We start from the raw sequence: 12,870 nt of genomic DNA, 5'->3' as shown, positions 1-12,870 counted from the left end.
ATGCACAACCTAGATCCAACCATAGGGACATAGTGGACAAACTCAAATTGAGGGGCATTCTGTCCTTCTGAAGTACCAAAGTCATGAACAACAAATAAAGAAGACCTCCTCCCAAATAGAAGGGAGGCTAAGGAGATATGACAACTCAAAGCAGGGCGTGATTCTGGATTGGATCATAAACCAGAAAAAAAGATGCCAGGAAACAACTAGTAGAATCTGAATAAGATTTATAGATTAACTAATATTTTATCAATATTATAATTTCCTGAGTTTTCAAATTGTACTATGGTTACATAAGATGTAAGTATTTGGAAGAAGCTGGGCTAGGAGTATACAGGAACCCCATGTTTTTGAAATTTCTAAGTCTGAACTTTCTTTAAAGTGAAGAATGAACAGAGAAAAAACCAAACTCTAAATAGATGGGAGTTAAATCTTGTAACACAGTGTGAGCTACTAGCTCAGGTGGAGGGACTCTTCCAGAAGGTATCGAGAGGAGATAAAGAAATGGAGAGGACAGAATTAGAAGTGTAAGCAACATCACAGAGGGGCTGCAAAGGGAAAGAAAAAAAGAATGGAGAGAAGAAAACATTTGAAGAAGCAATGGTCTAGGCTTCTGAATAAATATGGAGGAGGAATATGAGAACTTTTGTTCTCTCCTTAAATCCTACTAAAAATGACAAAAAAAAAAAAAAGGAATAAAAATGGACAAAGACACTGGCAAGATGACAAGAGACAAGAGATGCCAGTAAACTGTGGAAGCTGGAAAGCAGATGGATGAGTGGAAAACAGGCAGAAGACCAGAGAAAGTGGCATCTAAGGCCAACGAGAAGCAAGCTGGAGCTGAAAGGCCCTGAAACTGGAGGGACCAGAAGAGAATGCTGGAGTGAAATGGGGGGCTGAAAAAGAGGTTATCTGGAAGCCTTTCAAAGGAACAGCTAGATACCCAGAACGTTCCCCTACCCTGGCAGAAGACTACAGCAATGGTGGGGTGCCTAGATGGCTGTCAGTAGAGCTTGTGACTCTTGATCTCAGAGTCGTGAGTTCAAGCCTCACGTTGAACAAGGAATCCATAAATAAATAAATAAATAAATAAATAAATAAATAAATAAAACAAACTACAGCAGTGGTTCTTCACTGAGGGAGATTTTGCCCCCAGGGGAAATTTGACAATGTCTGGAAATATTTTTGGTTGTTAGGGGGTATGCTCCTAGCCGATAGAAGCCAGGAATGCTGCTTAACATCGTGTAAGGCACAGGACAACCCCCTGCAACAGAATTATCTCATCCTAAGTGTCAATAATGCTGAGAATGAAAAATCCCTGGACTAGAGGAAACTGAGCACAGGTGAGAGCAGGGATAAAGTCCCAATGAAAACACAGAAGATTAAGAGGATGTCCACATGATGAACGGTGAGACCTGTAGACCTCATCCCCTAATGAACTCCCAGAATGCGGACAACCACACTTATAACCCGCAATGTGATAGTAGTAGGAAGTGACCCCTTGGAAGGTAGTTAGGTTTGGGTGAGATCATGAAGTGTAGCTCCCCTAAGGGGACTGGTGTCCTTACAAGAAGAGAGACCAGAGCGCGTGCTCTCTCTCTCCATCCATGAGGGCACACAGAAGAGCTCGTGTGAACCACATAGTGAGGTGGTGGTCATGTGCAAGGCTAGAAGCGAGCCCTTACCAAGAACACAAATCTACTGGTATCTTGATCTTGGGACTACCAGCCTCTGGTAATATGAGAAATAAATGTGTTTAAGCCACTCAGTCTACCATGTTTTGTTATAGCAGCCCGAAATACAGGATATCCCCCAAGGGGTGTCTGGGTGGCTCAGTCGGTTAAGCATCTGGGCTCAGGTCATGATCTCATGGTTTGTGAGATTGAGCCCTGAAGTTGGGTTCTGCGCTGACAGTGCGGAGCTTGCTTGGGATTCTCTCTCTGCCCCTCCCCATGCTGGCACACACTCTCTCTCTCTCAAAATAAATAAGTAAACATTAAAAAAAAAAAAAGGACAGGGGCACCTGGCTGGCTCAGTTAGTTACACGTCTGACTTCGCTCAGGTCATGATCTCATGGTTCGTGAATTTGAGCTCCCCCCACATGGGGCTCTGTGCTGACAGCTCAGAGCCTGGAGCCTGCTTCGGATTCTGTGTCCCCCCTCTTTCTCTCTGCGCCTCCTCTGCTTGTGTACTCTCTCGTGCTCTCAAAAATAAACTTAAAAAAAAAAAAAGACACCCCCCCCCAAATTGCCAGGTTCCAGCATGATTACCTACAATGAAATCTACCAACTGATAACCCCCTTCCAATTGGCATTTCATTGCCTCACTTTTAAGTATGAATGGGTAATCAAAGATCAGATATTTAAAGAAAGCTTCTAACAAGAAATCTAACTACCAAACAGAAAAAAGACTTAGAGGAAATAGAGACAATACAGGAAAGCAGAAGAAACCTAAAAACAATACCCTATATATCCTCGGAGAGATAAAGGAATACATTGCGTTCCATAAACACATAGACAAGTATAAAAAAGGAAACACAAGAAAAACTTTTGGGGCGCCTGGGTGGCTCAGTTGGTTGAGCATCCAACTTCGGCTCAGGTCATGATCTCGTGGTCTGTGAGTTTGAGTCCCGCATCGGGCCTCTGTGATGACAGCTCAGAGCCTGGAGCCTGCTTCAGATTCTGTGTCTCCCTCTCTCTCTGCCCCTCCCCCACTCATGCTCTGTCTCTCTCTCTCTCTCTCTCTCTGTCAAAAATAAACATTTAAAAAAAAGAAAAGAAAAACTTTTTAGAAATGTATAATATGAAAAAAAAAAAAAGAAAGAAATGTTGCAGAACAAAAAGGAGTTTCCAGAATGAAAGTTTCCACCGAGTACCAGCTCCATGAATGAAAAAAGTCCCCCATCAGGGCACACTGTCAAGAAAGTTCAGGACATTAAGGAGAAAGAGGAAAAAACAAAACAAAACAAAACCCCACAAAACACAGGATTTTGGCTTCATTTCAGGTAATACTGGAGACCAGTAACTTAAAAGCTTTCCTAATACAGGGGTTCAGTGGGTTAAGCGTGACTTGATTTCCACTTAGGTTATGATCTCACAGTTCCTGAGATCGAGCCCCGAGTTTGGCTCTGCATTGACAGTGAGTGTGCAGCCTGCTTGGGATTCTCTCTCTACCCCTCCTCGCCACATGCTCTCTTTCTCTCTGTTAAAATAAATAAACACTAAAAACAAAACAAAAAAAGCCTTTCTAATACAAAATATCTAAAAATACCAGTTAAAATATAAATACAAATCCCACCTAACTGCTAAGTTCACAAAATCAATAAGTAAGATTCCACAAATGACCCCAAATAATGAGAAAACTGAAAACCACAGTGGGGAAAGCCAATGCTGACTGCCCTGAGGGAGTTTGTGGGCTTAAAAGCAAAGGGTTTGGGACTGATGAGCCTGACAAGCCCAGGAGATCAGGAGATAAGGTCTTGCACCTGCCTAGAGTGAGGAGTTAGAATTGAGAAATCCCACATGGATCTAGGAGAAAAGGTAAATCAGAAAATAATCCATCCACCAAGAGACCTTTTAAAAGGAATACTTTCTTAGCCTGGCTCTGCAAGAAAAATGTCTTCTCTGAGAATTCATAACCATACGTCTCCCAAAAATTTGGAATTCAAATTCACATTACTTATGTGGTCTAAGAATCCACTACCATCACCATCAAACAGAGAAATTAACATAAAAAGTAATCCCAGCTCCTAACACCTTTGGCATACTTTCAAGTAACTAAATGCAAATCAATTCTAGAGGCACAGCTTAGCTCAGGGTTCCCAAAATTTCCTCATATAAAGCATCATCAAACATTAACTCACCCTCCAACATTATAAAACACATGAAGGAAACAAACCACTGTGGGTAAGAATCAGCAGAAATAAAGAGCAAAATTAGATCCCCAACAGCTTTGAATAGAAGCTTTTAGGGTCACTGTAGACCATAAAATAATTAAATTATTAAATGTTTTATTTCACTAAAATAAGTATTTAAAATGCTGGGAGAAAATAAATGTCAACTTAGAATTTATATCTGACTGGGCAATTATTCAAGAATGAGGGCAAAATAAAGACATTTTTCAAACAAAGAAAATCCATTTATTCCCCAACCACTTCTTACTGAAGAACTTCGCAGAGGTATACTTTGGGATGAAGGAAGCTAGACCCACAAGGAAGGACTGAAATGCCAAAAATTTGCCAAAAATATGTATAAATCTAAACAATCACTGTATAAAACAATGATAATAATGACTAATTTGGAAGTAAAAAAGACACACAATAATCATATTGCTGCTAGATGGCAATAATGCTATAGATGGGGACAGGGATGGTTCAGAGACAGACCAGTCTAGGCCTTTGTTGTGTCAGGAGGAAGGTAGAAATATTCACAGAATCAGACTTCGCCCTACACTACAAACTACAAGTGGAAAGTGGCTGAATCACTATATTGTACATATGAAACAACAGAATACTGCATGTAAATTATACTGGAATTAAAAATTACAACAGGGCACCTGGGTGGCTCAGTCAGTTAAGCGTCTGACTCTGATTTTGGATGAAGTCACGATCTTATGGTCATGAGATTGAGCCTCGAGTTGGGCTCCAAGCTGGGTGTGGAGCCTGCTTAAGATTCCCTCCACGGGGCGCCTAGGTGGCTCAGTCAGTTAAACGTCCACGTCCAACTTCGGCTCAGGTCATGATCTCACAGTTTGTGAGTTCAAACCCCACTTGGGCTCTGTGCTGACAGCTCAGAGCCTGGAGCTGCTCCCGATTCTGTGTCTCCTTCTCTCTGCCCATCCCCTGCTCACACTCTGTCTCTCTCTCAAAAATAAATAAAAAACGTTAAAAAAAAAAAAAAAAAGATTCTCTCTCTCCCTCTTCCTCTGCCCCTCCCCCTCCAAAATAAAAAATTAAAGAAAACAAAAAGATTGTACACTTAAAAGAAAAAAGTGGAATATGTCTTCAAAATTCTGGGGAAAAATTATTTGCAGCCTAGAACTATTTAACCAGCTGAACTATCATTCAAATATAAGTTAACATAAAGAATTGTAAGACCTGCAGGTCTTGAAAAATTTGTCTAGTACCCTTTCTCAGGAAGCTATACTAGAAGGGGTACTCTATCAAGATGAGGAAGTAAATGTAGAGAGAAAAACATAGGAATTTATGATAGAGGGGATCCTACACAGGAAAAACCAAGGGAAATCCCCAGAACGATGAAGGGAGTTTCTAGGATGAAATCAGTGCAACAAGCCTAGCGCTCAGCTGGACCAGACTAGAGTACTAAGATAAATGGTTTCAGAAGGTATGTTCTCCAGACAAAGAAGAAACTGATGGATTCTCAGATGAGCGTGAAAATACTGAGGGAAGGCTTATACTTCTGGTAAGAGTCTGAACATGAATTAGGGATCATACATAGAAAATGAAGCATATTGGGGCTCAGTCAGTTAAGCGTCCAACTTCGGCTCAGGTCATAATCTCACGGCTCGTGGGTTCGAGGCCCCACGTCAGGCTCTGTGCTGACTGCTCAGAGCCTGGAACCAACCTGCTCTGGATTCTGTGTCTCTGTCCTCTCTCTCTCTCAAAAATAAACACACATTAAAAAAAAAAAAAAGAAAAGAAAAGAAAATGAAGCATATTTCCTAGTTTACTACATGGGTCATCTGTGAATAAACATAATCACCATCCTGCAAATAAATAAATGACCAATCAAAGATGACTACATATGCACTAGGAGGAGGAGAGGAGGAAAATGTGTGTGTTTGTGTGTGCTAAGTGGGGAGACAGAAAAAAAATCTTTAGTTTCCATACTAGGAAGTCAACAGATATAATTTAAGTTAAAAACAACAAAAGCAGGGGCACCTGGCTGGTTGGGTTGGAAGAGCATTCAACTCTTGATTTTGGGGTTGTGAGTTCAAGCCCCATGTTGTGTGTAGAGATTATTTAAAAATAAAATCTTAAAGGGCGCCTGGATGGCTCAGTCGGTTAAGCGTCTGACTTCGGCTCAGGTCATGCTCTTACAGTTCGTGGGTTTGAGCCCTGCATCAGGCTCTGTGCTGACAGCTTGGAGCCTGGTGCCTGCTTTGGATTCCGTGTCTCCCCCTCTCTCTGTTTTTCCCCTGCTCACGCTCTGTCTCTCTCTCAAAAATAAATAAAGATTAGGAAAAAAAATTTTTTTAAATATTAAAAAAGAAAACATAGGCAGTATGGGCATGCTATTTAGAAATAAGTAGCTAAATATTAGAAGAAATAGCTGTAAGAGCTGTCTAGAGAGTAGGAAACAGGAGGCGGGGGAGGGGGGGCGGGTGTGTGAGAGGCAGAGACATAGACATAGACCTAGCCTCTTAAAATTATGAAACCATAAAACTATAATAAAAATTTTTTAAAACCCTTCAAATTTCATAGTCATATTACAGTGAATTTTAAGAACAAATATGAAGATAATCATCTAAAATCTTCTAATGAAAAAAAGTAGGCCAAGGGGGCACCTGGGTGGCTCAGTTGGTTAAGCATCTGACTCTTGATTTTGGCTTAGGTCATGATCTCGGGTTCATGAGTTCAAGTCCCACGTTGGGCTCTGTGCTGACAATGCAGAGCCTGCTTGGGATTCTCTCTCTCAAAAATAAAAAATAAACATTAAAAAGAAAAAGAAAAAAGCAGATCACTTACAAAGAAACAAGAATCAGACCTACATCAATTATCAACAACACCCTTTTTTTTTTTTTGAGAGAGAGAGAGAATGCGTGCAAGTGGGGCAGAGAGAGAGAGAGAGAGAGAGAGGGAGAAAAGATCTGAAAGAGGCTGTGTGCTGACAGCAGAGAGCCCCATGTGGGGCTGGAACTCACAAACGGTGAGATCATGACATGAGCTAAAGTCGGGTGCTTAACCTGCTGAGCCACCTGGGCACCCCAACAACATCTACTTTTTGCAGGAAGAAAATACTGAAGGAAAAAAACTTTGACTCAAGAATTTAACACGAAGAAGAAATCAAGATATTCTCAGGCATACAAGCTTCAGAAAGTTTATCACATAAAGCCCCCTTTTGAAAACACTCTTGGAGAAAGTCCTCCAGCAAACAAAGAGTAAATAACTTAGTAAAGTGTACTGCTGTTTCAAAGGCAACCAAAGCTTGTATCTCTAACAATCCAGAACTAAAACTAGAAGAAACTAGGGGAGGGGAGGGAAGTGAGGTAAGTGAGTATGGCTGCAATACTTGTCTATTTCGGTGGGTTTATGGTAAAAATAACCATGAATATGAGCTTAATAAGGTACTCTATCCTGACTGTCCATCTGCTCATCTTGTTAGTAATATCAGACTGAAAGCTCTTGTTTGACCTTTACCATGAATTCCTAAGTGGTTCATGCCATCCCTCCATATACACACACTCAAAGCCACTAAGTAATTAGGAAACCTCAATAGCGCTAACAATTCTCGACCATGATTTTCATTCCAAAAGACTTGGTGCAGGAGTACCAACTTCGACCTCGCATCCCTAGTTCTGACCTGTTACCTACCTACGACAGGAGCCCGGAGCCTACTCTCAGCCATAGAACTCTGCAGCTCTGAGAATTTGCCGTCACCTGAAAAAGGACAAAACAGCATCAGAACCACCTTCATTAGCCTTCGACCTTCTACTACCCTCTCCCCCAACCCCCATCCCCGGCCTCCCAATTCCTGCAAACCCCCCAGCGCGGCTCCCGGGGAGGGGGGGGTGGGGAAGGAAGACTGAACTCCATCACAATCCATATCCCATCTCACCTTCCGTGCCTCTTGTCCTTCAATCCCGCCGCCCCCTCTAGAACTCTGCGCCTTCACTCCCATGGCCTCTTGGCCACCCCTTTTGTATTTCAATCCCCGTGCTTCCCTCCAGGCTCTTGTCCCCTCAGTCCCTTGCCACCTTTAGACCTCTACCTCCTCAACGCCAGTAAGCCCTTCTTCTCGGCCCCTCTACGCTCCTCAGCTTCTGCCCCTATCAGCTCCCCAATTCCAGTGCACCTTCCCGATCTCTTATCCTCTCTACACTCGTTTAACCCCTTCCTTCCACCTTCCTTCTTACCCCATCTTCCCCTTCCCGGCATCCGTACCCTTTCCTGGCTCCCTCCTCAAGGTCTCCGTAGTGTATTCGCGGGCTCCATGAGCTTTTTCAAACGACCGAGTGGCCGTGGCCTCTTAGCAAGTACACGACCAGTCTCCAGGCGCCCTGGGCCGCGGCTCGGGTTTAAATTTCCTGTCGGCCCCGCCCCTAATACAGCGTAATAGCTGCGAGGGTCTGCCCTACGGTGGCCCTGCGAGGTCAATGTTAACCTCAGCAAAACGTCCCTTGTCCCTTCCTATTCCGGCCGGCGTTCTCCATCCGTCCCTTCCCTTCATTTCTTGGCTTTTCATTGGGTGGAGATACTCTGCGCCTTAACAGACAGGAAGTTGAGGACTAGTGGTAGCCTAGTTTTCATGATTCTTCACACTGAGCTGGTTTGAAGTTCCTAGGAGTTCGATAATAACAAAATAGGCCTATCACGGAGCATTTACAAAAAAATTTCACATACACATCATTTCATCTTCACATCTTTGTTTCCCTCCCTTTTCTCCACTTACCCACCCAACAAAAAAAATTCTCAAAAGAGGTGTCTCCTCATTTGTTCAACTCATGTAATTAGTGTGACCCTCACCTCTCCACTAAAACTGTACTTGTCTAGGTCAACTGTAACTTCCACGTTCCCAAATCCTATGGTCACTTTGCTGTACTCAACTGATCCAACTTCTAGAACATTAAAGGAGACTATTCCCTCCTTCCTGAGCCAGTTTCTTCATTTTGCTCCTATTTCTACGAGCCTGCACCTTCCCTTAATGGCTCCACAATCTCCTTTGCTGAATCTGAAGCCATTGTTCCACCTATAATGTTGCAGCATGCCAAGGCTTTAGCCCTTAGTCCTATTCTCTTCCATATTAGCACTTTCTTCCCAGGAGATCTCATTCAACTCCATGGCTTTACAATCAGTTCTGTGCTAATGCCTGCAGAACTTCTACATCTGGTTCTGATCTCTCCCTTGATCTCCAGACTTCTATATTCAAGTGGATAGTGGACATTTCTGCTTGTATGTCTAATGGACACCTCCGGCTCAACACATTCAAAACAGAACATTTCTTTCACTGTCCCACCCTTCAAAAAACCCCAGGTATTCTTCTCCATCTCAGTAAATGTCACATAATCCGCTCAGCTGTTCAAGACAAAAACCTAGAGGTTATCCTACTTCAGCTTATCCCCACTCCCACTCTAGAAACAAATTCTACCAACTCCAAGGTACATCTTGCATCAGACCACCTCTACCATCTTAGTTCAAGCCACCATACCTTCTTGCCCGAAGCACTGTGTCAATTTTTAACACAACTTCTACTTTTTCTTTTTTTTTTTTAAAGTAAACTCTATCCCCAATGTGGGGCTCAAACTCATGATTCTGGATCAAGAGTTACGTGCTCTACTGACTAAGCCAGCCAGGCACCCCAACACTACTTTTACTCGAGTAGCTTCCTACATCCACCCCAAATAATCCATTCTCTAAGCACTATATTATTTATATATACATGTGTGTATATATATATGTATATATATATATATACACACACACACATATATATACACATATATATATATACACATATATATACATATATATACACACTTTTATCCCTTCCAGTGGGGCCCCTCCCTACACTAGACTATACATAACAGCTCTGATGAACTAAAGCTTGGCCATGTGACTCGCTTTGGCTGATGAAAAAAGAAAAAAAATGACATCACTTTCAAGCACAAGTTTTATAATTTTTTTTAACGTTTTTATTTATTTTTGAGACAGGGAGAGATAGAGCATGAACAGGGGAGGGTCAGAGAGAGGGAGACACAGAATCTGAAACAGGCTCCAGGCTCTGAGCTGTCAGCACAGAGCCCGACGCGGGGCTTGAACTCACGGACCGTGAGATCATGACCTGAGCCGAAGTCGGCCGCTTAACCGACTGAGCCACCCAGGCGCCCCTCAAGCACAAGTTTTAAGAGACAGGATCATTTACCAAGTTCTTTTATCCCATCACAATGACAGGCAATGTCCTAGCTAGAAGCTGACCTGTCGGCTTGAGTTCCTGAGTAAAGATGACAGGTAACAGAACCAGGGGCAACCCCAAATAGATTTGTAGCATAAGCAAGAAATAAATCTTTATTATTTTAAGCTACTGAGATTTTGATATCATTTGTTACTATATCATAATCAAGTCCAAGGTTCCCAAAGTGTAGCACAGTCCTTTCAGAAGGATCCATGAAGTCAAAACTATTTTGGTAATAACACAGAAACATTATTTTCCATTTTTCATTCTCATTCTCTCATGAATGTTTAGTGGAGTATGCAGAAGCAAAAGTAAGAATCTAACACTCTTCTGTTTAAAATATTAGAAACAATGCCATTCTTCTAATTATTTTTGTTTTGGAAAATATTTTTTCATTAAAAGTGCATTATTTAAGTTAACACATAATGGACTTATTCTTAAATGAACAATATATTTTTAAAGTTTTTCCTTACTGAGAGAAAGAGAGAGAACGTGAGCAGTGGAGAGGAGGAGACAGGGAGGGAGGGAGGGAGAGACAGAGAGAGAGAGAGAGAGAATGAATTCCAAGCAGGCTCCACACTGCCAGCATAAGCCCAACGCAGAGCTCGAACTCCCAAACCATGAGATCATGACCTGAGCTGAAATCTACAGTTGGACACTTAACTGACTGAGCCACCCAGATGCCCCTAAATGAACAGTATTTTTATTTTTTTAATTTTAATTTTTTAATGTTTTTTTTTTGAGAGAGAACTAGAGCGTGAGTGGGGGAGGGTCAGAGATAAGGTCAGATTCACACAATCTGAAACAGAATCCAGGCCCTGAGCTGTTAGCACAGAGCCCAACGCAGAGCTTGAACTGGGGAACTGTGAGATCATGACCTGAGCTGAAGTTGAACCCACTGAGCCACCCAGGTGCCCCAATCAACAATATTTTTAAACTTTAATTTCTAATGTGGTAAATATCACAGATTTTATTTTCTAAATATATATTCAAATATATAAAATCTTTCTATGGATAAATTAAAAATTTTAATGTTTATTTATTTTTGAAAGAGAGAGAGACAGAGACAGAGACAGAGAGACAGTGAGAGAGTACAGGCTGGGAAGGGCAAAGAGTGAGGGAGACAGGGATCCAAAGCGGGCTCTGAGCTGATAGTGGAGAGCCTGACAGGACATGGGGCTCGCAACTGACAAACTACGAGATCATGAACTGAGTTGAAGCGGGACACTTAGCTGACTGAACCACCCCAATTTATAAATTTAAATTGAAAAATACCCCCATTTGTGGTGTCTCTCTCAATTGGATAGGGGCCCCCAAATGTGGGGCATTCTGATAGGGTGAGGGCCAGGGGCACAGGCAGTGGAAGGATTCACCCTAGGCAGAACAAAGGAGAAAATTTATTAAATACACTACAAGGGAGCGGTGGGCAAGACAGCAGAGGAGAGGCTGTTGGTAACGAGGCAGTGGCTGGAGGCGGTTTTTAAAGAGAGAAGGTGAAGAGGTATGAAGACCTGTGGAATCTTCCCTTTTTTGGTAACTGTGCCTGCTTGTAAATAGCCCATTGGTTAGTTAGGGCCTATGGATATTTTGAGGTGGGTAGCCTGCTGGGCCTCTCTGTATTCAGCCAGAGAGCTGGGGTCACCCTGGGCTCTTCTACCTTACTCAGGTTTCCATCGTTCAAGCCTGTTGCCTAAAAACGGCCTCTACAACATTGTGGTGGCCAGTCTCCCCAGATGGCCTGTAAGGATATTCAATTCCTGGTAGTCGTGACCACATCAAACAGGGTGAGTTACCATTAGAGGAAATAATGATGTGCAACTTCTGAGACGGGATCATAAAAAGTATTTCAACATCCACATTGCTGTTTCTTAGATCACCTGCTGTGAGGGAAGCCAGCAATCATGGCTTGAGAACACTCAAGTATGCTGTGGAGAGGCTCTTGTGGAGACAGAGGAATGGAGGCTTCCTGCGAACAGTAGCACCCCCTACTGTGATGGAGCCATCTCGCAAGGAAATGGATGCTTCAGCCTTAGCTAAGCTTTCGATGACTGCAACCCCACAAGAGATCCCAAGTCAGAAAAGCCCAACCAAGCTGCTCCCAGATTCCAGGCCCACAGACAACCCAGAGAAAATCAGTGCCTGGCGTTGTTTTAAGTCATATTTTGGGGTGACACAGCAACAGATAACTGATAAATGCATAAAAAAAGCTGTTTGGAATCCTCAATTTTTAAAAAAGAAAATAGGGGGCTGAAACCAAGCAAACCAATTTCAGAATTGCAAACCTAGCTTATCCTGACTGACAAATAAAACCAGTCAAACTACCCTCCCTTTCCAACCCACCGAGCGGCTTTCCCTCTTTGCTCCCCTGACCAAACTTACCTGTGTCTTTTAAAAAATTTTTTTCTTAATGTTTATTTTTGTGAGAGACAGAGAGAGACTAAGCGTGAGCAGGGGAGGGGCAGAGAGAGAGGGAGACACAGAATTCCCAGCAGGCTCCAGGCTCCAAGCTGTCAGCACAGAGCCCGACGCGGGGCTTGAACCTGTGAATCGGGAGATCATGACCTGAGCCAAGGTCAGCTGCTTAACCCACTGAGCCACCCAGGCCCCCCCAAACTTCCCAGTGTCTTGAATGAGCCAAACTTGTTGCTGCCTTAGGGCCTCTGCACTAACAGCTCCATTTCCCATTTCTTCTTTTTCCTTCTAGGCATCAGATTGAATCTCACTTTTTCATATGGGACTG

The 12,870-nt window shown here is 42.7% G+C and overlaps 1 protein-coding gene across 1 annotated transcript in view; it reads right to left on the bottom strand.

The window, feature by feature from the left end:
• Nucleotides 1-8,919, bottom strand: part of DBF4B (DBF4 zinc finger B) — a 32,964-nt gene extending 24,045 nt beyond the window's left edge. The window contains exons 1-2 of the mRNA XM_047093251.1: nt 8,874-8,919; nt 7,553-7,618 (exon numbers count right to left, since the gene is read on the bottom strand). Coding sequence (XP_046949207.1) covers nt 7,553-7,618; nt 8,874-8,919 — 112 coding nt within the window. The remainder of the gene's footprint in view (nt 1-7,552; nt 7,619-8,873) is intronic.
• Nucleotides 8,920-12,870: the final 3,951 nt, after the last annotated feature.

The sequence above is a fragment of the Lynx rufus genome, unplaced genomic scaffold (assembly GCF_022079265.1).
Source record: "Lynx rufus isolate CCGP_SWC_20201006 ecotype Redwood Valley unplaced genomic scaffold, mLynRuf1.p SCAF_34, whole genome shotgun sequence".
Classification (NCBI taxonomy): domain Eukaryota; kingdom Metazoa; phylum Chordata; class Mammalia; order Carnivora; family Felidae; genus Lynx; species Lynx rufus.
The sequence above is the reverse complement of the archived record's forward strand: the minus strand, read 5'-3'. Positions and strand labels throughout refer to the sequence as shown.